This window comes from Alligator sinensis, unplaced genomic scaffold, assembly GCF_000455745.1.
Source record: "Alligator sinensis unplaced genomic scaffold, ASM45574v1 scaffold273_1, whole genome shotgun sequence".
NCBI lineage: Eukaryota > Metazoa > Chordata > Crocodylia > Alligatoridae > Alligator > Alligator sinensis.
The window spans coordinates 2,972,057-2,999,556 of record NW_005841943.1 but is presented as its reverse complement, the minus strand read 5'-3'; the positions used below and the strand labels follow the sequence as shown (position 1 = coordinate 2,999,556).

The 27,500-nt window shown below is 37.9% G+C and overlaps 1 protein-coding gene across 11 annotated transcripts in view; it reads right to left on the bottom strand.

The window, feature by feature from the left end:
* Positions 1 to 27,500, bottom strand: part of RUNX1T1 (RUNX1 translocation partner 1) — a 141,847-nt gene that overhangs the window by 4,148 nt on the left and 110,199 nt on the right. For 9 of the 11 annotated variants that reach the window (XM_006019998.3, XM_025199407.1, XM_025199410.1 and 6 more), the window contains 2 exons: positions 17,122 to 17,190; positions 11,772 to 11,962 (listed from right to left, as the gene is read on the bottom strand). In XM_006019998.3, the coding sequence (XP_006020060.1) occupies positions 11,772 to 11,962; positions 17,122 to 17,190 (260 nt within the window). Of the gene's footprint in view, positions 1 to 10,338; positions 10,448 to 11,771; positions 11,963 to 17,121; positions 17,191 to 27,500 lie in introns of those variants that run through there. The other 2 variants (XM_025199411.1, XM_025199406.1) reach the window with 2 other exon arrangements.

Here is a 27,500-nt window from a genome sequence, read left to right as displayed (position 1 = left end):
ATTAGTGATCAACTAAGTTAAGGATGGTTAGTCTAGGTGGTAAAACAAATACTGAAGATACCCACGGACTGAATCTGGGTCATAGGAACTCCACCAGATGCACTAGTTACCATCAGAATTTTTGTGTTGAGAAAGTAGGACAGAAAGCAAGAGGAACACTGCTCTGGATTCTGTTTGTGGCATACATGCGTCAAGATTATTTTTGTGATCAGTTAGGCTAGCACATCATTTTAGATTATTGGCTCTTGTCACCAGGCTAATCACCTGTAAGTACTGACCTACATTTTCACATGGATTTGTCTACCAGATTTATTTAAAAATATAAAAAAAAGGATGAAAAATTACATAGAAAATAAGAGGCAGGGGGGAAAAACAGTTAAGACTCTTATCCTTCAAAGACCTAGGCAAACACTTGATATGTACCATTTAAAAAGCACCACTGGAGTCAGCATAAAGACTACTTCACTAGTGAGAAAGCCAGTTGCTAAATCTTTACAGGACAGGAAAGCCACCACCGAATACACATGCTGTTTGTTTTACTACAGTATGCCAGCTAGGTGCTGGAGCACAGCCAATCTAAAAGTAATATTCCTAAACTACAAAAAAAAATCCTGATTACAGAACAGAACAAAGACCTAAATCCAAAGCAATATTTTAAGGAAATTAAACATTTAATTGGAATCAAGTGGCTTCTTTGGACAACATCATGGTGTTAGCTCTAACCTTTTTCTGGCACTGGACCTTTTTGGCAGATGCAAGAACAGTAACTGTCCTCCAGATTGAAATCAGATGTATGTGGCATTCTCAATTTAAACGATTAAACACAGACTAAACCAGGTAATTACAAATACATGTGTTGGGGACTTTTCCCCCCTCAATTTGTAAAATTGTTCCCATCTTTAAAAACACTTTTAAAAAAGGTGGAATTACCAGTGCACAGAAACAGATGTGTTTTGTAGCTAAACTGTTGGGAATTCAGACTTCATGTCTGACATCACCTGGTTTTGATTCAGTATTCATTGTTTCAGGTTAATTCTGCTTAATCTCAGCTCTAAAGTAAGACCATCCTACCAGCTTTGGGTCAGTAGGATAGCTTCACTATATTTTAAATATATGTCAATTAAAAAACACCTTATTCACAAAAAGAAAAAAACCTATAATATAAATAAATTAGGCCTGTTTACATAGTAACTAGTGAGATGCAATTCTACTTGGAGCATATTTGCCTACAGTTACTGTTGAAGTGGAAACGGTCTTTGGTTTCCAGCATTGAATACAACTCATATTCCTCTTATCCTACAATCAAAGTGTCTTTGGAAAGCTCTATTGCCTACGCTGTTGAATCCATTTGCCACAGAACAGGTGCAGGAGTCTTCCTTATGCTGATCTGACTACAGCATCAGGACCACACATGGTAAAATTCCTTGGTTTTGATGCTGGAAAATGTTGTGTATATCTATTTAAATTTCTTAGCACAAGAATCTTCTAAACATCTTCTGTTCGCCTCCCTCTAAGTTTGAACTTGATGTGCTAACTCACACTTATCTGAAGTGTTTATTCCTCACACATCTGCACAGTGACATATTACAAGCAATCCCAAGATTCAACATAGGATTCTAAAACCCTTGTGTATCCCTTTCTCCTGATATCAGGAAAGGCTTTTGGTTTGGGAGGTGCAGGGCTAAAGCCTCCCCCCTGCCCCCCCCCCACCAACCCCACCCTAGGACTTCAAACATCTAGACCTCTGGCCCAGTCTTAATAAAAGAGAGATCATGCAGCAGACACTATCCTAAATCCATTTTTAGTGATAGTAAATAAGTAGTCATTTACATTTCAAGGGTATTTTGTGACTGCTTATTTTTATTATCTTCAATATCAGATGTTAATCATCAGTCTGTATAGATCTTTGAACATTTGCTAAATGAGTGCAAGATTTTATTAAGTTACAAGTCATTCTACAGCTCTCTAAGTGATTACTTAATGTGCATACATTGGCTGGTACATGCTTTTGTCCACCACACATATCATTTATAATTTAACAGGTCATTACAACTTTAGTGTAATTGTGGGAATAAAAGCACATAACATTCATTTTTAAATTATTTCATTTTATGATTCACATTTAGGCACAAAATGATTGTATTTAAAAGCACTAGAGAGCAGTTCTTAAGTGTAAATTAGCATAAGCAAAAATGAATGAATATGGACATTTGCATTGTCATAATATCTATATTTTAAGACATACAATATACTGTCCCACAACAGCTTCTTTTATAGATTAACAGGCTATTATTAATTGGGAAGGCACATTTCAAGGTATAAGTACTGTGTGCCATACATTCCATATTGTAGCAGTATTGTCTAAGAAATTGAGGGAAGTTTATCTATTTAGAAGGCAATTATGTAACTAAGGAATTTACATGATTCTGTGTTTTGTATAACTCCGTAAGTACTGGCTCAATATTCTACAACATCAATTCTTGTTGCATTTAGAATTCCAGAGGCGGCCAAAACTAGAATCTGCCATGCTGATTGATAAGACTCCTCTCTATGATCCTCCTGTGTACTCTGCCTAGGGCCACACAGAAGGCCAGGTTCTCAGCTTACATAACTCAACTTTAGCTTTACTGACTTCAAAGACAGATTAACTTGATGGAGATTGGCTACACAAGTCCAGCTGAGGATCTGGCCCTAAATCTGGTTCATAGGTTACATTTTTATTACCCAGAATGACACTCCATGTATCTCCTACAACTGGCAAAACACATCTAATCTTTGTTCAAAAAGTTTGAGACAAAAGCTGGTCCTCTAGGTTCTAGTCCCACTGTATTTCAAGGTTTACCAGCTTCAAATAGAAAAGATGCTGGAGATTCTAGTTAAGCTCTGTACAGAGACAGCATGGTAAAGTCCCTCTTTACTTCTATAGTACATACTTCTAATGGTAAACTGTTAAGTAAACAGAGTCCTTTGGGACTGGAATCTGGACGACTACAATCTTTCTGGTTGTCAAAAAGACTAGCCTGATGTCCCAATAGCTTAAATCACTCAACTGCCTGTTGTGTCAAATGCTCTACTTTTTTTGTACCATTAGATCCACATTTTGGAGATAAATAATAGCTTTATCACTGTTCAAAATGTGGTTTCTTTTTTTTTTTTTTATCCTACCCTGTGAGCACATTGGCAAACCATTTAGTAACTCAGGAACTTGTTTGTCCTTGTGAAAATTCTTGGACTAAATATTATTCTGCAGTCTTTATCTTTGAGGCTTCTCACACTCGGCTGTGTGTTAACTCTTTTGCCTCATGATCTTGGTTCCATTGGGCAACTTAAAAACTATATATATTTACAGATATTTTAAATATTTATTTTAAATATTCTTTTAAATATTTAATTTATTCTAACACTTTCTGTGCAGAATCAAAATGGGTCTCATACAAAAAAGGCAAGGAAACAACCCCTTACCCCCTGCCTTAAAGTATTCAAGAAATATGTTGCCATACTATGCAGTATCACTTTTGCCAAAGTTTTTGATGTTCTCCACTGCACTAGGAAAGTCAATCACAGTATAGTATTTAGGACTTGGACAAAATATACTTTTTACTTGCTTTAAAAGGAGGAGAGGGAGCTGCCACTCGGGAGCAGACATCAGCTGTTATGATTTAACTCTTACATCTGCATGATACAATTGAGCCAAATTACTCTTTGACACAGTGAAACAGGGTTAAAGTTGGTATAATTTTACTACACCTGTATCACTACAGAATCATGCAGATGTAACAGTTACATTGGAATAGGTGACATCAGTGTCCTTTGATACCGATGCAACTGTTAAATCTTTCTACACTACAAGAGCTTGGATTTCCTGGCTCTTGTGGTGTAAGAGCCAGGAAATTTTAGACTGCAAGAGCCTGTCTGGTGGAAGTTACACTGTTACAGTCATTGTAAGGGATGAGAGAATCTGAAACCTGGCACCATAGGTTAATCAATAAAGAGAAAAACAAAATATCCATGATTTATTGAGTGCACAGTGGTATAAAAGAGGGATATGCTATAAAAAGGCATTCTAAAAATAATCTACATATATTTAGATAGAACTTACCACTGTCAAGCATGATTTTCTAAGAGGCCTCAAAGGATTTGGAGGTACTGAAAATTTCAACCATGCCCCATCAGAAGTTTATTCAGGGGGTGGCAAAATGGTGGATGTGACCAGCAGCTGGACTCCATTTCCCAGTAGCCCCTGCCTGGGGTGTGTGGGCAGTGGATCTCAGGTCTGGACCATGCTGTCACCGCTGCAAAATCCTGGCCCTGGAGTAGCTCCCCATCCTGCCAGCACTGCTGGGCTGATCTTTATAGGAACCCAGGTCCCGCGCTGTCACTGCTCTGCCACTCCGGGGGCCTCCATAGAAACTGGCCATCAGCATGGGCTGACACTGCTGGGAAATGGAGTCTGCCACATACCCAGTCTGGCCCGCGGGCCACATTTTGCCCTCCTCCGAGTTAATGGGACTTGCACTACTAATTTTCGCTGAAAATGATATTCATAATATCTAAGTACATGCAAAGCTGTTTTAAAGCTGCAGAAATCTGTTATTAGGTAACAGTTGACAGCTAAATACATAGGGCTTACAAACCCTTGATGTTTTATTGTTTAGGAAGCCAAGCTGTGACTGCCAAATAAAATACATTAACCTAAGAAAGTGTTTATTTTGCAGTGGGCATAAAAGTGGGGTTTGTCTACATGTCAGCCTAAAAGGTTGACTAAGAGTGACTAGCTGATAGAATTCTGACCACTATTAGGTCAGCATAAGACCAGGGCCACTTGTTTTCATAGTGTAAGATAAGGGTGATATTCACATACGTCATCAACAAATGCAATATAAACAAGTCCTAACACTACACACTTCTTAAAACAAGTTACACATTTGTTTAATCTAAGCAGATGTCAAGACAAAAAAAATAGCATCTGCTTTAGCTGAAGTGAACTTTAACATTTATGTTGTCCTTCGTCAAGAGCAGTGAAGAACATAAAACACTGTGAGCATAAAACTTTTCAGGGGCATTTTTCATTGGAGAAGCAAGACAGATGTTTTAATTTTTTCAGTAATCTGGGCAGTAAGTCTCTTTGCTAAACTGTTCACTCTTACTATTAAAATTGATTTGCACAATGCTACATCACAGCCAAAGCAAGCACAGCCATTATTAAAGAGGAGGCTGCTCACACATGTTTCAGTGCTTAGCCAAATCAGCTACTGATGAAGGGATCATCCTTTGCCTAGTTTCCCTTTTTATGTAATTGCAAGGAAATTATAAAGAAATCATTTGTGGTTCTGAAATGGTTATGCTGACAGGTAGACTTGCTCCTGTCCTGCTGCTTTTACACCCACAATCACCCCAAGAGGCAGTTGTTTACTTCCAACACCAAATGTCTTTGACTTCATTACCCCACTTTGGAACTTGTAGCATTCAAAGAACTAAAACCAAAAACGTGAGTCTAGGCCTGTCTCCATGCTCATGGAGAAATGCCATGGAAATTGATATTTTTACAGATACAGATATGGAAGGAATGATACTATTAAGGAAACAGAACCAACAATTTAAGCAAAAACAAAAATACTTGGCAAGGAATCTGGTTGAGCCAGAAATTAATTAAGGCCACTTGTGGACCCCTAAAAATAATTCGACCAGAGGTACAGACCCCTTTCAACTGTAAGTGTGGGTATTCATATACTTTTGATTGATCATAGTCATCTTTCATGGACCCCTCAGGTATAGTCTATAGACCCCCAGGGCTCCACAAACCACAGGTTGAAAACCACTGCTCTACAGATATCTGGTTCAATGCTTTCCCTCTATAGCATCTCCTTCTGCCACTGTGGCTGGATGGACCACTGTCTCTGACCCAATATGGAACTTCTTTTGTTCTTAAAAGAACAGGTAGGTGATTTCCTATGGTCCATCTCCCTATGATTCTATAGTGCTTGGTTTTGTATTACTAGATGAGTATAAGACGACATAATAAGCACTTTTGAGAAGGGCAGTTGTGCACAGTTACCTTCTCCCATGCTGTATTTTCTCCTTATTTCTTCTTTTTCATTGTTGCAGAGCTTCACATTTATTATCAAATCTTCCCTTACTGCTCACATCTCCCTTTGCTTTACATTGTTCAGCTTTCTTCTGTCTTTGATCAAAATGTACTTTGGGAGACAAGTTTTCTCTGTTTAACTCATCAGAAAGCCTTGAAGAATCCTATGAAATTCCTAGGATGTTTAGCTGTATTTGTATCTATTTCTATATCTATCATAGAAAGTTGGGGTTGGAAGGTCATCTACTCCAACCCCCTGCTCAAAGCAGGACTGTTCCCAACTAGATCATACAAGAACAACCTATACAAAATTTGAAATCTTAGCATGGCTTTTCACTCCAGAAGGGAATGCGGTCAAGTGATTACAGAAAGCATGGTCAAGCATATAGACATTAATATTAAGCATTTTCATTGTAGTATCACCAAAAGGTTCCCAACAGGCCAGGGTTCCATGGTTCCAGACAACTTATAATAGCATTATAAGCTACAGTCCCTGGTGATATATGTGTCCCTACTTAGTTTTCCATGTAAGAGCAAATGAAGGGTGAGAAGTGACACATCAAAGGCAGAATGAGTAGCAGTCAAAGCTGTCTGTGCATTGACCATTTTAGATTATGGCTCAGGGAAGGTTGAATAAAGTTACTGTGAATTAGAATAACTGGTGATGTTCATTATGCCTTTCTCTAGACTTGAGAGAGGCAACAGCTATTGTTAATATCACCCCTACGTCTAGAGCTGTACTTTGCCTGAAATTATGCTTAAATGTTTTAAGAACATAGGAAATTGTGTGTGGCTGGAACAGGTTTAGTGAATATGTAAATTCATACATATTTGTATATGTAAATTCAAAGATTTTAGCACCATGCCTGTAACCAGCTCTACTGACCCTGTGCAGATAGAAATTCAAAGAGGGTTATACCATGACCAAATAAGGGTGGATTTTCACTGCAAGAGCAAGAACCTATGCTGACACTAGAAGACATTTCTATTTTTGCCTCAAACTTGAATCTCACTAGAACTCTTCCACCCCACCCCCAATAACCGCCCCCCCAAAGCCCCCATCCATTGTAAAACACTGGCAAAACTATTTTGCTCTGATCTTATTCAAACAAGTTACTGACTAATTTTTATACCTTTCCAAAGAAGTCAGAGGGTAATGATGGGAAATCTCACTCAATTTCTAGGATTTGGTAAAATTAAGAGCAATTGAAATTGAGGACCTAATACATCTTAGCTATTAGAGGTAGGTATTGCAACCAGCCCCCTCTGTAATATACATAGAAATATGTGTGCACACAAAAATCTGAACCAAACTTTAGTTTTTCTGCTGAATTGGTTTCATATATTCTACAGCCCTCACACATCTGAGTAATCCTATGGATTCTGATTTTACCATTAATGCCTATATAAAATCACAGCTATGGGATGAAGCCACTAGATTTTATTTAAACTATATTTTAAGATGTGGCTTGATCTTGCTAGGAGGGCTGATTCTTCCTTAAGGATAGGATAAACAGGGCTGTGAACACTGAGTGCCTGCAAACACTGTTTATACACAGGATCCTGGCTATAATGGATACATTTTTTATCCATATCTCTTTGACATTAGGCTAAAAAAAAACATTGTTTTATTTATATTTGCAGGAAGTTGTCATCCTGGTTGGAAATAAAACTAGAATGTAAAATAAAGATGGCTATTACTCTGTTGCCACTTTCTGAAATGTTATTGTTCAGGGGTAAAATTTCAGAATGCACACTATGCGCCTCTTGCAATATACATGTATTTGTAGTAGAAAGGTCTCTGTATATTGGCAGACAAGTGTTGCAGCTAGCCATCCTACTGTACATTGACTCATTAAACAGACATAATTTACAATTTCCTCTTAGGCGTTTACATTTGAAATTTCAGCTTTCATAATAAGAATCTCTTGTATGTACACATGACAATGAAAGCACTTTAATGATCATAACAAATACTCTTCCTGTGAACATACTACAGGGAAAAAAAATCCTCAAATATCTTAGCTACAAAATGCCAATAAATTGAATTTATGTCTCATTTAATTGTGCAGTGGAACAGTTAGTACTTAAAGGGTATGTACACTTCCCCTAGTCTCTTTCTTCCTGAGAAACTTTCAGAGGCTGAAAATCAATTCCTTTTGTCTCCTTGTTATTCATCTGTTACACATTAAGGAGGAACTCAGGGCATCCAATGAGCCCACAATAGTCTTTCATCTCCAGAAAAGCCTGGTATGAATTAAACTCTTATGCTCACTCAAATTATGGCTACGTATTGCAGTATGCCACCGATTTATCTGCTCGTGACTTTTGCAGTGTTGCAACTAGCTAATTTGAATCTTTCAACCTAAGTCACTCTTCTACATTACTAGCTAATAGAGTGTGTTAAAAATGTTTTTACAATAATGTACATAAATATATATCCACACAAAATATAGTATTACATATTTTTTTCTCATTCTCTGCAGTATGTAGAACTTAAATTAGAGGTAGGCAACATTTTTGGTCAGAGTGCTGAAAAAAACCTAAATGTCTACCTTGTAACGTGCCAGAGTGTCGGCATGACAGAAAAACAAAACTGAGGTAGTGGATACATGGTGGGATGCACTGCATATTATTATAGTTAATAAACCTAAATGTTGCTTTAAAAAAAAAGAAAAAAAGAAGGAAATAATAGGTTTTCTAAAAATTCTAAATCTGGTGACAATAAAAAAAACCCTTCATATACCACCTTTGTTCTTGTGTTTTTTTGGGTTTTTTTAAGTATGTTGTGATGAGAGAGAGAAAAAAAGAGAAAAAGAAAGAGAAGAGAGAGAAAAAGGAGAGGAAAGAAAAAAGGAGAGAAGATATAAAAAAGAGAGAAAGAGGTAAACAGAAAAAGGAGAAAAAGAAAAAATAAAAAGAGAAAAGGAAAAGGGGGACAGAAAAAGGAGAGAAGAAAAAGAGAGAAGAAAGGGAAAAAAGAGAGAAAGAGGGAGAGAGAAAAGAAAAGGAGAGATAAAAAGAAGATAAACATGAAAAAGGAGAGAAAAGGAGAGAAAAAAGAGGGGGGAAAGAAAAAGAGAGAAGAAAGAAAAAAAAGAGAGAGAGAAAACAAGGAAAAAGAGAAAGAGAGTGTGTCATTCGCCGCCTAGGTCTCCCATTGCTGTTGGCTGTGGCTTGGGCCCGCTGGTCCAGGGCAGTATCCACGGGAGGGAGGCAGCAACACCGCAGCAGCAGACGCCAGGGCAGGGGCGCTCAGGCCACCCTGACAGTCTCAGAGTAGGGGGAGCCTGGGGGTCCAGGGTTGGGAGGGCGGGCCCAGCAAGGCTCAGGCAGACAGGCGCCACATCCCACCTGGGCAGGGGCAGTACCAGGATGCTAGGCACTGGGGCCAGGTGCTCAGGGTAGGGCCTGGATGGCATAAGCAGAAGTAGGTACAGGGGGCGGTGCCACAGGCAGGCTGACTCGGCTGGGCCCTTGGAAAGATGGCAACCAGAGGAGAGCAGGGGCTGGGTGGGATGTGGGGGCTACCCCAGGGCCCCGCAGACTTGGGCCGCAGTGGGCAGTTGTGCCCAGCACCACTCGAGGTGGGCTCAGCCCATGCATCTCCATGGGGATGGGCCTCAGCTGCCGTGCCTGTGAGGGGACGCTGCTTGGCCAGGGCATGACGCCAGGCTCTAGGTTTGGCCTCCCTGTGCGCAGTGCACGTGGGGCAGAGCTGCCCCTGGTGCTAAGGCCCAGCTGCAGGAGTCACCCAGGCCTTGGGAACAGCTGTGGCAGGCAGCGCTCAAGGCTGAGCCAGCTGGGAGTCTCCAGCAAAGGGCTCTCCGCAGTGCCTGCCCGGGCCTCAGCCTCATCCACCCACAGCTCCCCTCAAAGGGCCGGGCCAGGCTGGAGGGTGCGGGCCAGGGCCAGGAGGCAGGGTCTGCAGGGTGTAGGCTGTGTCCCTGCCTGTGCCGCCAGTGCCTGCCATGGTGCTGGAACTTGTGGCTGCTCCAGAGAGCAGCAGCTTTAAAAAAACACAAAACAGTTTTTCTAAAAAAAATTTCCTCGCACACCTCCTAGCATGCTGAGGAAAATGTCCCCATGTGCCACTAATTGGCACACGTGCCAGGGGTAGCCTATCCCTGACTTGCATAAAAAATCTCTTTACTTTCTTTAAAATCTTTGTGTAGTTTATGAGAATAATGTCCCTCAGTTACAATATCTTATTATGGGATCTTCATAAAGTGGCAATCCAGAAATGAGGATTATGTAACAGATGATCTTTTGGTAATATTTAACTGGAATAAACTGTGTCAGGTTATAAGGACTTTTTAATCAAGGGTCTCCTTTTGATGTGGATTTTAGCACTTCTTCTTTCTGTAAAAAATACAGAATTTCGTTTTACCCAAAACTCTTGATCACCATCAATAAGTGTACTGTTCTTTCACTCCTGAGTTCCTCTGGATATGCTACCATATGGCCCATCCCACAAAAAAAATTAAAGCTTCCATCAGATTCAGGTATGAATTGAGGTTTAAAATGCTCGTTTCTATTTAATCTTTGTTTCTTGTTGTTTTATTTTTCTTCCTGCCAATACACTTGTCCTATCTTTCAGCTCTCACACAACCCCAGTGGTTGAAGTAATACATTCTAATTAAGGAAGCAGGTTTGCAACTCCTCATAAACATCTTTTCCTACAGTAAGCCTGTGAAAGGCAAATAAACTACATTTTAGCTACCCTGTTCCAAGCCTATTCAGTGTCGCCTTTTTCGGAAGTTAAAATGTCATTATGATTTATCGTTCACTCTCCGTTACGTCAATCACCAATTTGAGTAGATTAAAATGTTTTAAAATAATACACTTTTAGATCTAAAAATATACAGTCTATGTATATACTGCTATCAAAGATGTTTCTCAGGTATATCTGACCCAGTTTAAAATTTGCTAGCTTGGTAACACATCAGTGCAGTGCACCATGATCTCTGAAAGAACTCACAGAACTAGCTTAGGTACTAGAAGCAATATAGCCATGATGGCTAACTGAATCAGACAGGGAGCTACTAATATGACTATGGGGCTTCTGGTACTTAAGATGACTAGTTCAGGTATCTCTAGAGAGTATTTTAAGGGCAGCAGCACAGAGATCGGAGCTTCCTGCAAAACCTGCCTGAGGAACAGGATAAAGGACTCCAATGGTTAGCCTGCCCTGAGCTCCGTGCTGCTGCAGCTACTTCATCAGTACCTACTGACCTACCTAGTTAAAGATACACTGCTGTATGTAACTATGAGTTGCAGTGTAGACCTATCCTAAGTTTCCCAATTTCCTAGTAATGCATTATTCATATCCTAATTCTACCCAACTGGTTAAAGCTAATTCACAATATTTTTTCACTTTTTGAGGTTTTTAAGACCCAGGTAGACAAAGCCTTCGCCGGGATGATATAGTTGGTTGTAGTCCTGCTTTGAGCAGCAGGTTGAACTAGATGACCTCCTGATGTCCTCCCAACCCTAATTTTCTTTGATTATTTGGAATTAATCCCTGGCTTTTGACAATGACATTAAAAAAAAAAGCCAAATGAACAGCAACTGTTTAACTTAATTGTTTACTGAAAGAAGCAGACTAGATTCAGACTCTGACAGCTAGGATCTTCTAAGGTTATTTGGGAGTAAATATAGAAGTCCCCTTTTCAGTGGTCCTTACCTCACTGGAATCTTCCTGTTGATTGATAACAGCTAGTGCATCCTCTGCAGCTTGTCGCTTGGCTTCTGCAACGGTGCGCTCCATTTTAGCTCTCTCTGAAGTGATCATATCATGGGCTTTCCGTTCCGCTTCTGACACTGCCTTTTGCAACTCGGCCATCGCCTGACGTTTTACTTCATTGACAGCTTCCTCTACAAACAAGTCAAGAAGTCTTCGTAAGCATAATGGTACAGGACTGCTGTTGAGAGGGACTAATGCATAAAAGCAGCGTACACTCTGCTATATTATGGCTCTTCACTTCCTGGAGCAGGAAAAAGAAGAACTTAACTCCCCAAGAACACTTAGCTAGTCTTCCTCTCTATCCCCATCAGCTGAAGAATATACAAAGTACTCAGATATCATGGTGATTATTTCTATAAATTTAGAAGTCTCTGATCTTCAATTATCCTTTTGTATCTTTTATGAATATCTTGCTTTGAAATTTATATTGAAGAGCACTACACTTACAAAAGAATTCTGTAAAAATAACTAAATGTGAAGTGACATTGTAGGCATTTTTAACTCTGTAACATTTTGGTTTACAGATTATGTAGTGGCAGGACACATCCCTGAAGACATTAACAGGTACAGACATTACGCTCTTACCAGTATAAGTGATCAGAAACCGATCTATACCCATAACAGGAGTCTGGCACACAAAACTAGTCTATACCCACGATAGAGCACAAGTTTGGCACACATGGACTGGCAAGTGGCAGAACCTGGTCTAAGATATGCCCCCCCTCAAAGGAGGTGGGGGTGGGGAATGTGTGCTTGTGCTTTCTGTTTGCTACTGATCTAAACTACACTGCTTACAGAAAACTGCATAATTTAGATCAACTCTGACTCGGGCTTTTTGAATGTCTGTATCTAGCCAAACAGGTTCTTTGGTATATAAACATGTGATGTAAAGAATAATGGAAATGCACTCAGAATTCATTTAAGTGTTTAAACAATATCAGTATTAAACAGATAATCTGATATTAGTCTTTTTAATATTATTTCCTGAGTATATAATTTTCTGATTTCAAACCTAAAATTTCACTTTAAATTGTGTCTTAACATTTGTATCCTTACATTTGTGTCTTTGTATTACAATTTACCTACTAAACTCTGTTCCAACTCAAGACTTAATTTTGAAAAATATAGTCCTTGATTCAGCAAACTTCTGAAGCACATACAAGTCAATACAGCTTAGGCACACACTTAAAACTGAACATGTGAGCAACTGCTTTAAATCTGAATTTAAGTGTTGTTTTCAGATCATACAAATCAGTGCAACTAAAGTATCTAGTATGAATTAGTACCAAACCTTCTACCATGCAAACTGTCATGAATTAGTTTTCAGTTTTTGATGCAAGAAGAGTGCAAAGACTTTACTAATGTACAATCTTTCAATTAACAACTAAAACAAGTAATTTCTTCTTTTAAAAAATTAACTGCTCTAATTAACAAGGAAACCATCCTCCCTCTGAATTAGTTTATCTAATATTCATCTTTATTCAAAGCAAAATGACAATGATTAATTGAAAATTTAATAAGCAGTACTTATTAACTTGGCAAACCTAGTACCAATTAACACTCTATTAAAACTAATTATGACATGTTTCATTCAAGTATTTGCACTTAATTGTTTCACCCACTTAAAAAGCACCTTAATTAAATGTTCTGTTTAATTAAAAACATAGATTTCTAATAAAATGTTTTACTGTGGATTAAAAGTATAAGCGCTACAAGTATGCTATGGTTACCTTGGGTATGTACAGTATTTCAGATGCTTTGATATATTTTATAGACATATACTAAAGTCCATAATGCCCCAACTTGTAAGTTCTGAGATGCACACTATACTTGGTATCATGTTCTTATAACAGTAGCATCACTTAAAGGGTTATTTCAATTCACCCCCGTGTTGCAAAAAGTACTTATTTTACAGTACAACATGTGAAAAACGAAATGACTATCTGAACTGCTAAAATGATTAAAAGAATTCCTAGTGTAGGCTCCATTCATGAATGAACTAGTCTCTGCCCCAAAAAAGATATGTGGGGGGGGGGGGGGGGGGGGGGGGAAAGGGGAGACGTGTATGAGATAAAACTTATTCCTTTATTTTTATGAGGCTGAAAATATGCACTTATATTACTCTACCATAAATGTAGTTAGGGGGAGGGACCAGGGAGAGGGAAAAATCATACCCTTCAACGAGACAGCTAGGACTTAATTTACTTTGAATATTCAAGGTGAATTAAAATTCTATCTAAGTGGCAATACAGGACAATAATTTTTGCTTACGATCAAAGCTGCAGCTTGACTAATTGTATATGCAAATCAGGCAATTTATATTTAAATTATGCATTCCTATTCTAGTCCCACAGGCGCACACAGATCAGCAAAGGGAATTGGTAGGACATTTGCAAGGTGCTTGAATATTTATTACCAACTGCAAACATTCACTGATCGCTTGAAAAGAAATATACACAGGCAAACACACAGATGCAGTTTTATTACCATCTTTATAAAACTGAGGCAACTTAAATACAGACCTTTTCCATCTTATGAACGACAGTTATTAACAGAATTGATTTTTTTTGTGAAAAATTCTATGCTTTTTATGGAATTTGCTGTGAATGGGAAAAATTTAAATGTGTATGATACACTATCACTGTGTCATACAAGCTTATCAAGCTTAGTCTTTGAAATGGTTAGAAAAATCCCAGTTAAATCTTTGTTTTGACCAAGTTTTCTAATTTAATGTTTTATAAAATATAAATTGTTTATATTTTGCTTACCAAACTTATTTCTTCCCAACCTAGGTACAGTGTGATACAATATAATTCTGAATTATATAAAATTATTCAATGTTCAATATAACTCTGAATTATATAAAATGTTTTTCAAAAGGTCAAAATAGCATCACCCAAATGTTTAAAACATTAAATAGGCCACAAAAGTTGTGGAAGAAAAATGAATGTCTCTAGTTTCAGTGAACTGTGTATTTTGGGTTTACAGTTACACTTGACTAAGAATGGTTAGCAGATAAATCAAATGCTGTGTTGAAAAGTAATAACAGAGCCACAAAGGCAAGAACTGATAAAAGCTTATTAGCTTTTTCAAACACAAAACAACATTGTTGTTTCAATACTGTACAACCAAACAATGCTACCTTATGAAGGGTATTTTTCAGCAACACAAATACTGATTTTTTGCACATCCTAGTGTTATAAATAACCTATAATACTTAAAGTTACTTTACAGGCAGGCAAGCACTGCAGACTTGATAATCAGTTTAAAATAAAAAACTCAAAATTCTTGAGCAACAAAGATTATGGAAAAAGCAGAAGGGGATTTTACTTTCCTAGACAGACAATACTCTACTTTTCAAAGACTAAGAATAATACTGGAAATGGCTACCACTCATCATTTCTTCATATCAGGGCTTCAGTGTCTCAAGTTGGGCACCATACAAGATAGACAACATTAATATGTGCCTTTTAAGATATAAGTCTAAGATTTTCTTTTTTATAAAAGCTTGCAGGTTTTGTGAATGTATATATAAATAAAGATGGCAGACACATGCTTCCTGTAGAAAAGCAGCATAATGATTACAAAGAGTTTATTATTGTCTCTTAATCAGAAGATACGCTCAAATAACATTCAGTCTCATTTAAATCCACATTAGCAAGAAAACACAGTTATGACTAGAAATGGGCTAAAATTAAAAACCCTGGCCAACAACCCAGCAAAAAAAATGCTCACAAGGCATTCATTCCTATAGCTCCTTCACACCAGCTAAAGATCTAGCCTCACTTCCTGAGGGCATTTGAAAAGCTGAACCCAATCCAAGTTCTGCAGCTCAAACCCATCTCTTACATGGAATGAAACATCATTTTCTTCCTTTTTACTGTGCCTACAAATCACAGATCATTTGATATGTCAAATTGTTTGCAGAATCTGTTAAACAGCAAAACCTAGAGACCCTTCGAAAAATTAAGAGCGAGATTTCAGCAATTCCTCTGAATATCACTGCTTTAAATGAAGTTTTCTTGGACACCAGCATGCTTGATCATTGTTTCTTATTTTTACATTAAGATACTAACATAAATAAAGTAAAAAGAAAACAAATATGTCATTGACATACATCATCATCACGTTTCAAGGGTTAGATTTTCATTGGACATAGGAATTCAAATTTGTGGACTGAATGAATTGTGTTAATTTCTGTATGAACAGTGACAGTTCCATGAAACATGCTTTCATACATAATGAACAAACATGTGCGCTCCAAATGAAGACTCCACAATACATTAATGACGGGTCTACTGCTTCAACATGCCTTTATAACATTTGGGCATTATCGTGCCATAATAAGTAAAACATTCTAATGAAAAACAGTTACCAGACAAACAAAGCACAAAATGTTGAAACTATTGTATCCTTGGCATTCAATCATGATGTGTCACATGTTCAAAGGAGGCTGCAATGGGATACACAATTAATTGTACAACTGAGTGGACATTTGCACATGTAAAATCAGGGAAAAGTGTAGCTGAATCATCTACCCAAACAGGTAGCTAAATTCATCTACTCAGAATGGCAACATCCTAAGTCTGCTAAGGGCACTGACTCACTTAGTCTGGGAAAGAAATACTGGTCCCATTTAAAAAGTGATCTATGCCAGTGTACTTCTATACTCATGCAAAGTGCTGGAACTCTGCAAACCCATGTCTAGCTGCATACATCACATTGCAACATCAAGGACATAGTTGCATGCAGATGTTGGTGCAAAAAGCTTGAGTGCAGTTGTGCAGATGTAACATTGTGTGTTTCTTTGAAAATATGAGGTCTATAAACATAGACCTTATCATTGATTAGAATCTATAAAGTTTTAAAAATTTTAGAATTTTTCACATTATGACCCCGAATTGTATACATATTACCAGTTTTTAAAATGTATGCATTTATTTGTTCCTCCTGTGAGTCTAATAGGCTTGAAAAATCTTGAAACTTAAATAATGCCATTTTAAAAAATTGCTCACAGACTGAAGATATACTGTATCAAATTTCAGCCTGAAGCCATTATAACCCTTGAAAATAGAGGTGTTTAATAGCGGTATTGATAACCCTCAACTGTAGAGGCAGATGCTTCTATTATAAAGATTATTTCATGTACTGATCAGTTCCAGTTTAAGATTATTAAATACAATATCTTTTTGTTACTAGTGAGCCCTTTCTTTTTATTCCTCACATCAGTGCATTAACAACTGCACACAGCTGCCAGAATGCTAAGCTCATGTTTTTAAACAATTCTTACCAGCTTTCTTCCAGATCTCCTCTGGCACATATCCAGAAGCAGGCCTGTGAAGGAATTCCCGATGTGATTCTACAAAAGGAGGGGGTAGGGTGGGGAAAAATAAAGAGTACTGTAAGCAATGCTTAGTTGTTAAACAAGGCTTAGAGAATGCCCTTTCCTTTTGCATACTGGTCAGACAAAACCCTGCAAATTTCTTCTACATGTAAGTAAAGAGCGGATTCTGGGGTGATGGTCCTTAAATGTCACACAGGCCAGATCAATGTTTAGGACTCAAATGTCTCATCTCAAGCCAAGATGGTATTAGCTCAGGTTATTTTACAATGTTTAAAGTCAAATATGTACAACAGTTTTCCAGGCTAGTTTTGTAAATCCTACCAAAGCCTTGATATTTTTCTTTCTTTGTAATCACGCTTAAGGAAAGAATAAGATAGGGCAACAGTCTGCACTTTGGCATTTCTGTTCTGTAAAAAGCAGAGTGGTTATTGCTGGGAAGAAAAAATGCAGGATGCAATACTAGTGATGAAATAAGTCTTCCACAGACAAAGCAAGTGTCATTTCCACATATCCAAACCTATACTTATCTCAATCTCAACCTACATTATAAAATCTAGCTGTGAGATTTTGAAAAAAAGAGCCTAAGGTTAGGTTCCTAAATACATATTTAGAAACCTAAACATGCTTTCAACGGCTGAAAACCCCCAAATTTCCTATTGAAAGTCTGTCTACACAGGTTGAGTCCCATTTTTTTTAAAGTTAAGTCCATTAGATTGATCCTAAGTCTGTTAGCTTCTCCATTGATCTCAAAGGGTTTGGATCACACCATCACTAAACTTGGCCTGAAAGGCAGCACACACATTTCTCAGCAGAAGAGAAATTATTCTTTTAAAGAAACTTCTAAACACAACCCCAAACCTTCATTTTGACAATTTTGCAGAGAAGCTTACTGCACAACTAAAAATGCAATACCTAGATTTAAGGACTTGAGTTCGTGCTTTTTTTTGCAAAAACACAACCAATTCTTTGATTAGGTCAATTCACCTTGATACTGTTGACAGCCCAAAAGTTGCAAGTTCAAGGCCATAGCAGAAGCACTCATGGTGCAGCCCAGTCAGATTCCAATGAATCTGCAAATTCTGCTAAGTACCTTGTCACAAGGACATGAAAAAGGAAAAGAAGGTGAGAGGGACTTCATAAAGTTTCTTAGTAGGTAGTATCAGACTCAAGGGTACCATACTTTAGTACTCTGTAAAGTTATATCTCATATGGTAATAATGATCAAGTACTCTACCATCCACAAGAAAAAATGAAATAAAAATGGAAGGCAAGTATTCCAGTTGAACATACAGTTGGGGCTGCAACAACAAGAAATACAATTCACTCTTTTTGAAAATAATTTTTTAGGATAAAAAACTGCTGGTACAAAAGGTGAAATATTTCAGTCTGACTGGTTCTATAATGGCTGTAGGTTACTATCTAGTAAGGAAACATACTATAGGAGACTACAAGAAGAACAATAGAGTCTTAAACCATAAGACCACTCTTCTCTTCTCCTAGTTTTCCTTTCTAGTCTTCTTTTATTTTGCTTTCAAGTTTTTAAGATCTTTGTGGTAGGACCAAGCACTGAGGCCACAATGGTAGTATCTTAGCACTACTGTGATATTATTATCACTATTACTAGCACTATTATTATTACTACTACTACAATTAAACAAATGGGAGATCTGGTGGAGTTGACTTTTAGGTATGCCAGACTATCCAGAAACAGAATTCAATGACAAGTCACCAGACAGACAGATAACTGTGTATGGAATCTGATGAATCAAGTTCAGAGTCCAACCACAAGTTACTTACATTAGGAACAAGATTTTCTACAGAAGTAGTAAATTAAGACCTTTTAAGAGAGACTTCTACAGTTTGAAGCAGGACAACAATAAAGAGAGACATGTGGCCCTTATGAAGATAACAAGAAACACATTCCTGAGTAGGGAAAAATGTATATTATAAACATGGATTTGGTGCAGTCTGTCCTAAGGGCTCCATGAAAAACAAGACAAACTTTTTTATGGATTTAAAGTACAGGAGGAGACTGAGAGATAGCTTTATGTATAAAATAAAATATAAAATATAAAAAAAATCTGGCAATAAACCCCCAAAAAGTCATAAATGCAACAGCCTGCCCTACAATAATAAATATGATGCCAACTGGAAAAAAACATGAAAAAACAACGGCTCATTGATAAGAGGATTGCAGAAACCAGAAGTCATAGGAAAAGCTGTCCAGTACCAAATATACAGAAACTGTTAGGCATGAAGTCTAAGTTGAGAAAACAAGAAAGCTGATGAAGAAAAAGATTGTGAGAAAGGATTTAAGCCAAAACAATGCCAGATTAATCAAAAAACAACAGTGTAACTGTTGTCTACTCTCTTCAGAAGTAGAATGGGGAGACTAGGATGCACAGTACTGAACTTCCTAAGAAATCACTGAGGCAAACTAACGCTTGAAAGGATTTGTTGCTAGAAGTTCAGTTCTAAGTAGACTCATTTGGTAGAAGGATCATGTACATGCACATATACACGCATGCACACACAAATCACTATATCAGTACTGTATGTAAAAAGATGAAAAGGAAGATAAAGGAAGTAAAGAGAACTCAATAGCCTTACAGAACAGTACTTTAATGTAAAAGATAACAGAAAGTCACCAGACACTCAAAGCCAAAGAATTTTATGCACACAAGAATATGGATGAGGAAAATACAAAAAGTGAGAGCAAGTTATCCCTGACACACTATTACTGGGTGGTAGGGATGGCAACAACCTATATTACTTTGTTAAATATCAGAAGCAAAATAAAATTATTCATGTTGCACCTTGGATGTTTTCCTTCATAAGAGGAGAAATAAGAATCTCATGCTCTCGACCTGTTTGTCAGTGTGATGTAAGGTTTTCATATAAGAGCTGATGTATTCACTTCAGGAATTTAATCAAGCATGAGATCATGAACAGTTCATAAATCATGGACAGACAGTCAACCACTCTCTGATGTTCAGCAAGTACAACAAGCATTTTGCAGACTATTAGAGACTTGATTCTATGAAAACTGAAGCTGTGAGGCAAGCACTAAAAAACAGGCATGAATTTTTTTTAATGGCTGAAACAAATAGGGAAACTCAATAAAGAGAAGTGAAAGAAGCTAGAAGTTATGAAGAGGTAAATATGCTTATGAAAATTATCTAGAAAAATATAACCAAAGTAAAGTTTCCTTCAGATTATGAAAAAGATAGTCTATTTTGGAAAGAGGGAATGGAAGATGGATTGAATGTATACTGGAATGGTAACTTTTAGCACTAGGTAATAGATACAACAAGAGCTGTGATCAAAAAATGAAAAAAACCCCCAAACAACAGGAGAAAACAAATAAAGAGGTAAATTCTGAAGGAGCTATATGATTTTAATTGGCTGAAGAAAGCAATGAGCAACAGCGTAAAGGTACAGCTTCCCCACAATGAATAGACAGGCTCAAATAATGATGGTGAAAATTACAATACATGGAGCATGAGAAGGGAAAATATGTTTATGTCTAGCTGTTGCCTAAATCTGAACTATGGATTTTTTTTTACAAGTTTGTTCTACTTCATTCTGACCCTGGAAGTAAGCATATCATCACTAGTGGGACATTGATCAAACAAGCTTCCATAACGACAAAACCCACAGAGCCCACGAACCAATAATAAGGGGGTAGCTAAACAGTATAATGCACTGCTATACAGAAATAATTCTGCTGGCTCTGAGTACACTACCTTAGGTATCAGCAGCTATACAACCACAGTAACAGAACATTCCACTAGGGTTTCTAAACCCAATGCCAGTGTCTCTTAGGCTAGGGACAGACATTCAAAAGGCCTGAGCCTGAACTGAGTCAATCTTTGCAGGTTAGTCTAACCTGACTAGGCTGAATCAGTTTGTAACTGCACAGACATCCCAGAAATGTATGGAGTGGCTCAGGTTAGAAGCCGGTGGGCACTAGAGCAGCCCTCCCTTCCCATCCAAAGTGCTGAGCTGAGGGGGTTGTGGCCAGCTCCCAGCAGGACACTCTGATTAGGGAGGGGTGCCTGCTGCTCCACACCAGTGAGGGAGTCAGCAATGAGATGCACAGCATTTAGTTACAAAGCAGGGAGTTACACAAGAAAAATGCCTCTCTAAGAAGAGCTTGAACTAATGAGACATCTTTAACTTTTTCCAAGGAAGGAATGGAGGGACATTACCAGCTGACCTGTTGATTAGCTCCAAAAAGCCATAAGCGGACACTGTTCTGTTTGCCTTTGTCCTCTCTGCCTTATACAGACACCTCTCAGCATTAGCTAGCATACCACATGCTGGCTATGGTCCGTGCTGTGGTGGGGTGGTGGTGGGGGGACAGAAGGAAGTCAGGCAGACACTGCTGTGCCTGCTGTCACTGCTGGAGCTTCAGCCAGGGAGCAGGGGGGGTGGGCCAGCCCAGCTCTCTGGAGCAGAGCTCCCTGCCCAGGGCTACAAAGCATCTGGGATGCTGAGTGACTCTTGTTTAACTTAAACCAGGAAGGGGTCTGGGTCAGACATTACATAAACCGGTTTGATCCAGATCTGTTAAGTATGCTGCTACATTCAACCAGGTTTTTCTCAAAACCAGTTTCAGCCATTTTCACACTCGTTTGTGTGCACTGAACATCTGTTCTATTACAGGTTTAAACTAGTTCCTGATCACTTAAACTGGTTTGTGTGTAATGTCTGTCCCTAGCCTTAAGGATATCTGGACTGGAACCAGGTCTCTAGCAAGTCACAGTCCTAGCTGCAATATAGCTGAAGAAACAAATTTTATTTAAAGAGGTACATTTTTGTCTAATCCAAAATGGCAAAGAACAGTAAGCATCATGAATAACACTGAAAATAGTTTTATATTTCAGTGGTTAGATAACAACTCACATGGATTGAGGTGTGCCACAAAAATTAGACAAAGGACTTTAGTCTAAACTGCAAGGGTTCAAAACTGTGTCATTCCAATAGGGAGTTAATGGAGTTACACAGATGTAAAACCAGAGAAATGAAATAGCGAATCAGATTACCTTGCAAGGCTTGTTGGTGTGCATCAGTTCACATTCATTTAAACACAGTTTTGGCCTGGAAAATATTTTTAATGGCTATTATAATGACCCTTGAACACAAAATCATGACCACGAGCTATGGAGTCACTAATGTTCTCATTCTAAAATACAGGTATTGCACTACTTAACTGAGCCAAAAAATAAAGCAACTTTACAATAGCTGGCAGCAGCAGGTTTTATTTCTTCTTTTTATGCCACGTATCAATTATTTTGTCAAGCACCGTAGTACATGGTACAGTATAAGAAATGGATAAAGATTATCCCTTCCTCTGGGATACACTATACAGTAATTCAGGTCCAGATCTATGCATTAGCACACCATTCAATGTGTTATAATCTGGCCCAAGCCTCCATTTCAGCAACGTTAAAATTAATTGTTACTAATGTTAGTTTTATGTTTAAAAGCACTATTTAATAGCTGTACAGACTGCCATGAAATCTTTTATAATTTTGCCATAAATGTTAGTGTAATAGTCTCACACACTGGAAATATCATGCAAATCATGATAATAGTTATTGCTTGCAAAATGCAATGGGAAGATTTTAATATTGAGATTGGCAAACATGTTAGTGGGTATTGTCATTGCTAACCCAGAATGTACTAGAGTTGAGTAAGCCAGCTGGAATAAAGTATGAACTTTGAAAGTTTAAAGTGAAAGAGTTTAATGAATGGCAACAGAAGCCTTTGAAATTGACACAAAATCTGGAAACATAAGAAATCTTGACCCTGGCTATTTCCACTCCATCTTGAAAGATTTTCATTCAGATTTCTATTGGAGGTTGCGATAAATTCAGGGAAGTATTCCAGTCTAACATTACCTCCAAACCTTTTGAAGTTTGCCTATCTTCACCGATCTTTATATACATCTGTACTCAATAAGGTTATAGGTCTTATTTATAATCCGAAAAGACAAGGAACTTTTATCTTGACCTTAATCCTGTTACATTTATTTCAAAATACATTGTATGATATGTATTATTATTAATTTTAAGGTGAAAATTACCATTTCTTTGGCATCCATAATATTAAAATCCCTCAAAAGTAGTTCAGGAGTAAGCATGACATCACTCATTTGAAAGATTATCAGTCTATCAAGTGAATTATATATGTAAAATCTGAGCAATTTTTTAAAACTTTTATAGATGTGCATTATTTAGCACCAAATGAGAATGAGTCTGCCTTACCTAAAATGCACATTTGTGCACTTTTTATTGTTACAGAACAGTAGGTTTACTTACTGTTAATGTCTTGCCTAGATTTCTATAAGGCTAAAATTAGTTAAAAACAGTGAAAGTAAATAAAATGCAGACAAATTATAAAGTTTTAAATACTTACTTAATTTTTTTAGCTATTTTTAAAGGCAAAAATATAATTACTATATACTGTGGACTGCTAAAATAAAAATACCCGATGCACAAAGTTAGGAAAGAACACAACTTTTCAGACATAAAACAGCTTTACTGGCTGGCTTTGAAGAATTAGGTTTTTCTTGAAATGCTCCTGGGCAAAAATCATGTATACTAAATTTCCAAATGGAGTGTGTTTTTAATGATAGAATTATACACCTAAAAAGTAGCAGATCATAATTGTGGCAGTGAAATCTGCTTTATTGTTGTGGTATCATATTAATCATAATGAAAAGGAAACAAGACACAAACAATGTAGCCATATGGTATTTTTTCCTCTGCTACTGGAGATGACAAGCTGATAATTTTTAAAGGGTGGATTATCTTGTTAAAAAAAAGTACAAAGGGGAATCACTGACATTTAGAATCCACACAGCAAAAAGCAATATTTACACGTTGGGGGCCTTAATTAAAAATTTGGAATAATTTTTCATTCCCTTTCTTTGGCACCTTCTCAAAAAGAATACAAAATAAGAAAAAAATGCATTTGCCTTAAGGTTCAGTTATGTTGCTTTCAAACAGTTAGAGTTTTGTATTTTGTTAACCTACTAAAGTACTGTAGTTTACCCAGATATTTCCTAATTTAAGGTAATAGAATTATTGTATTTCCTGTCAAATAAAAGGTATGTATCTGGTGTCATAAGTGTCAGATACTTCTTGCCAAGCTCTGTGACTGAAATAGATACTATGTTCTTGAAACATTACAAATTGTCAGGCTGTAAGCCTAGGAAAGTATGTTTTAAAATCAAACTACTTGGAATTAATATTCACGTAAAATGAATTGCTCCAGCCCATTAAATTTGTATCCATCACTACTACATAGTAAATTTGAAAATCATATTCTATTGGTGTACCATGCAGTGGAACCTGTTCGGCAAATAAATCCTGTCTCTTTTTTTGGTACTCCTACTGGCAAAAATATAAGCAAGTAATCTAGTTCTATACTTCTCTAACTAGGAAACAGCATCCTTTGTCTTATGACTAAGTACATTACTTCAAGTATTTACTCTCTTGATCTTCCCAGTAAGATTTGCTGATACTGTTTTCAAATGTAGTAGTGATTTATAAAAATTCCACACCCTGCCTTATTACATTTCTTAATTAAAAGTCTTACTACCATTGAAGTTCAAAATGTTCAACGGCTCTGTTACAGGTATACTAAACAGACTCTGCAGATCATGACTCAGCAGTTTCCTCTAAACGAATCGTTGTTTCTGGGGGTCGTAGTCATTGTGAATACTTCACCTGTCGTATTTATCTCTGGATTACTCAGCATCTTTCTTTATATACCCAACATTATTCTCAAAAAACTTGCCACAACGTTTCTGAGGATTTCTCAAGATAGTGATGCCATTCCCAATATTTTAAATAATTTAAATATCAGTTCTGAAGAGAGAAAATTTAACACTATAGCTCAACTGGTTCAAAAAGAGGGAACAATTTTTGGGGGGTGATCTCTTTTATTAGACTCAATTACCTAGTTGGAATAAAGTTAGACAAGTGTTCAAATGCAACACATTCTTTGTCAGGTGAGAAGGAGGCTTTCTTTGTAACCACAGAGCCCTGAATTTTATAGTAAAAACCCCACTGATTTACCTACCTAAGCATTGTTTACCAGTACAATATTTTTTTAGCTTCCTTCCCTTTTTCAATCAAAAAACTCTTGGGATTAACCAGTTATTTTTCAGGGAAGAATGTTTTTCATTAAACAGGGCAAATATTGAGGGAGAAGCCTGTTTACCATTTATAAATACATTTATAAAGTTCAAATCATGGTAAGCAGCAAGATTCAGGATGCTTGGAGCTCTGGGGTTCTGGTCCAGCTCACCTTCTATGTTTTAAATTATTTCTAATTAATCTAAGATTCTACACATGCACATTTGGAATGTGACTATTGTGGAGGTTTCTGGTACTCCTGATCGCTGACAAAGAAAGAATTCTCCTTTCCTTTGAGTTGCATTGCTATTGATCTATGCTCATCCTTAACACACAGCTTGTATATACAAGCCCACCCTCATTTTAAAAAGTAGCCTTGGTACTTGTTCTTAGTAGCGTAATCATAGTAGGAGGGAGTTAGCATGAGATAACTACCCATGCACTTATTTACCCTGCTCTTGGACAGGGTTTCCAAGATGTGTAATTAAACTGTTAATAGGCCCCAAGATAGCAAGTTACAAGCAACTTCTGTTTTCTTAAATGAGGTATAGTTACATGAGCTTCAGATAAACCAAAGGCCAAATTCTATTCCAACCATTAGGCATATAAATGTACTTAAGCACCTAAGTGCAATTCTGTTCCACCACAGTCAAAGCCCTGAAAAGCTCTTAATATAAAAAGTGGCTGGATTATCCTCCTACACCTCACTGGGCACATCTACATGAGATGTTTACTGCAGAGTAGACTAATTAGCTCCACAGTAAATGTTGCACATCTACACATGTGCTCCTATTAGGCTGGAGTAAACTAATTCGTTTTCACTGCAACAGAACACATGTAGGATGCTGCCTTGGCTGGCTGGGGCATGAAGGTGCTTTAGTGCAGGAGATACCTGTTGGCTTGTCCCACATTGGAGCCCCCTTGTGCACCAGTTGAGCCAGGAGGGGAGGACATCGACCCAGGGGAGGAGCTTGCCTGGGCTGGCAGGCTGGCCCCACAAAACCCCCTGCCAACTGGGGCTACTCCATCACAGCTCAGTGTGTTGTGGTCCCAGGCGCATGTTCAAACAGTGCCTCTGGAAGCAATAAACTCTGGAGCAATAAGCACCGGAGTTTATTGTTTCATATTAATTGCACATGTAGCTGCGCCCATTGTGACTCAATACTAAGACTAAGATAGTAGTTGTTACAAAGTAAATAGATCCATTAATGGATTTTCAGGGATCTGAGCAGGGTGGAATGCAGCTGAACACTTAACGTTCCTAAGTCCATTTACATGCTCACTAGTTGGAATGGAATCTAGCACCAGTGGCAGGTCTGTTAAATGTGAGCATTTGCAAACTTCTTATTTGTCACATTTCTTTTTGGAACTGAATGCAAATAGAGCTTAAAAAATTCTGTTTTCATTTACTTGCTAAATGTAGGTCTCTCCCAAGTTGATTAATTTATATTCAATGGGATTGACTCCATTCTGTTGTACCAGACTTTTCTTTCAATTATACTAGTCAAGCAGCCCCTATTTTAGGTTTAAATGGTAAAAATGGGAACTCATACATGGCACTGACAGACATGGGAAACCCTTCCCACAATAAAAACAGTACTTTACCAGAAGAGGAAGAATTAGTTTGACCCAGCTTCCTAGCGTCTGTATAGTTTGGGCACTTTAGCAGGGCTCCTTGGTGCTTTTATCTAAAACCGATTCAATTAGCTATTACATAAAAGCACCAAAATGGCCCACTGAAGTGCCAAATCTATACAGATGTTGGGTGAGCCAGGTCAAATTGATGCAATCCCTCTTCTGGGCATGTTTCATAGTTTCATAGAGTCGGAAGGGACCTGAGGAGATCATCTAGTCTGGCCCCCTGCCGTGGCAAAAAAGAGTACTGGGGTCAAACGACCCCGACCAGATGTTTGTCCAGCCTTTTTTTAAAGACCCCCAGGGAAGGAGCCAGCACCACTTCTAGCCTGAAACTACCCTTCGCTAGCTTGTGTCCATTGTTTCTTGCAACTCCCAGGAGTGCTCGGGGGAACAGGGACTCTCCCAATGCCTGCTGGTCCCCCTTGACTAGTTTGTAGACTGCCACTAGATCCCCTCTCAGCCTTCTCTTTTGGAGGCTGAACAGGTTCAGGTCCCTCAGCCTCTCCTCGTAGGGCCTGCCCTGCTGACCCCTGATCA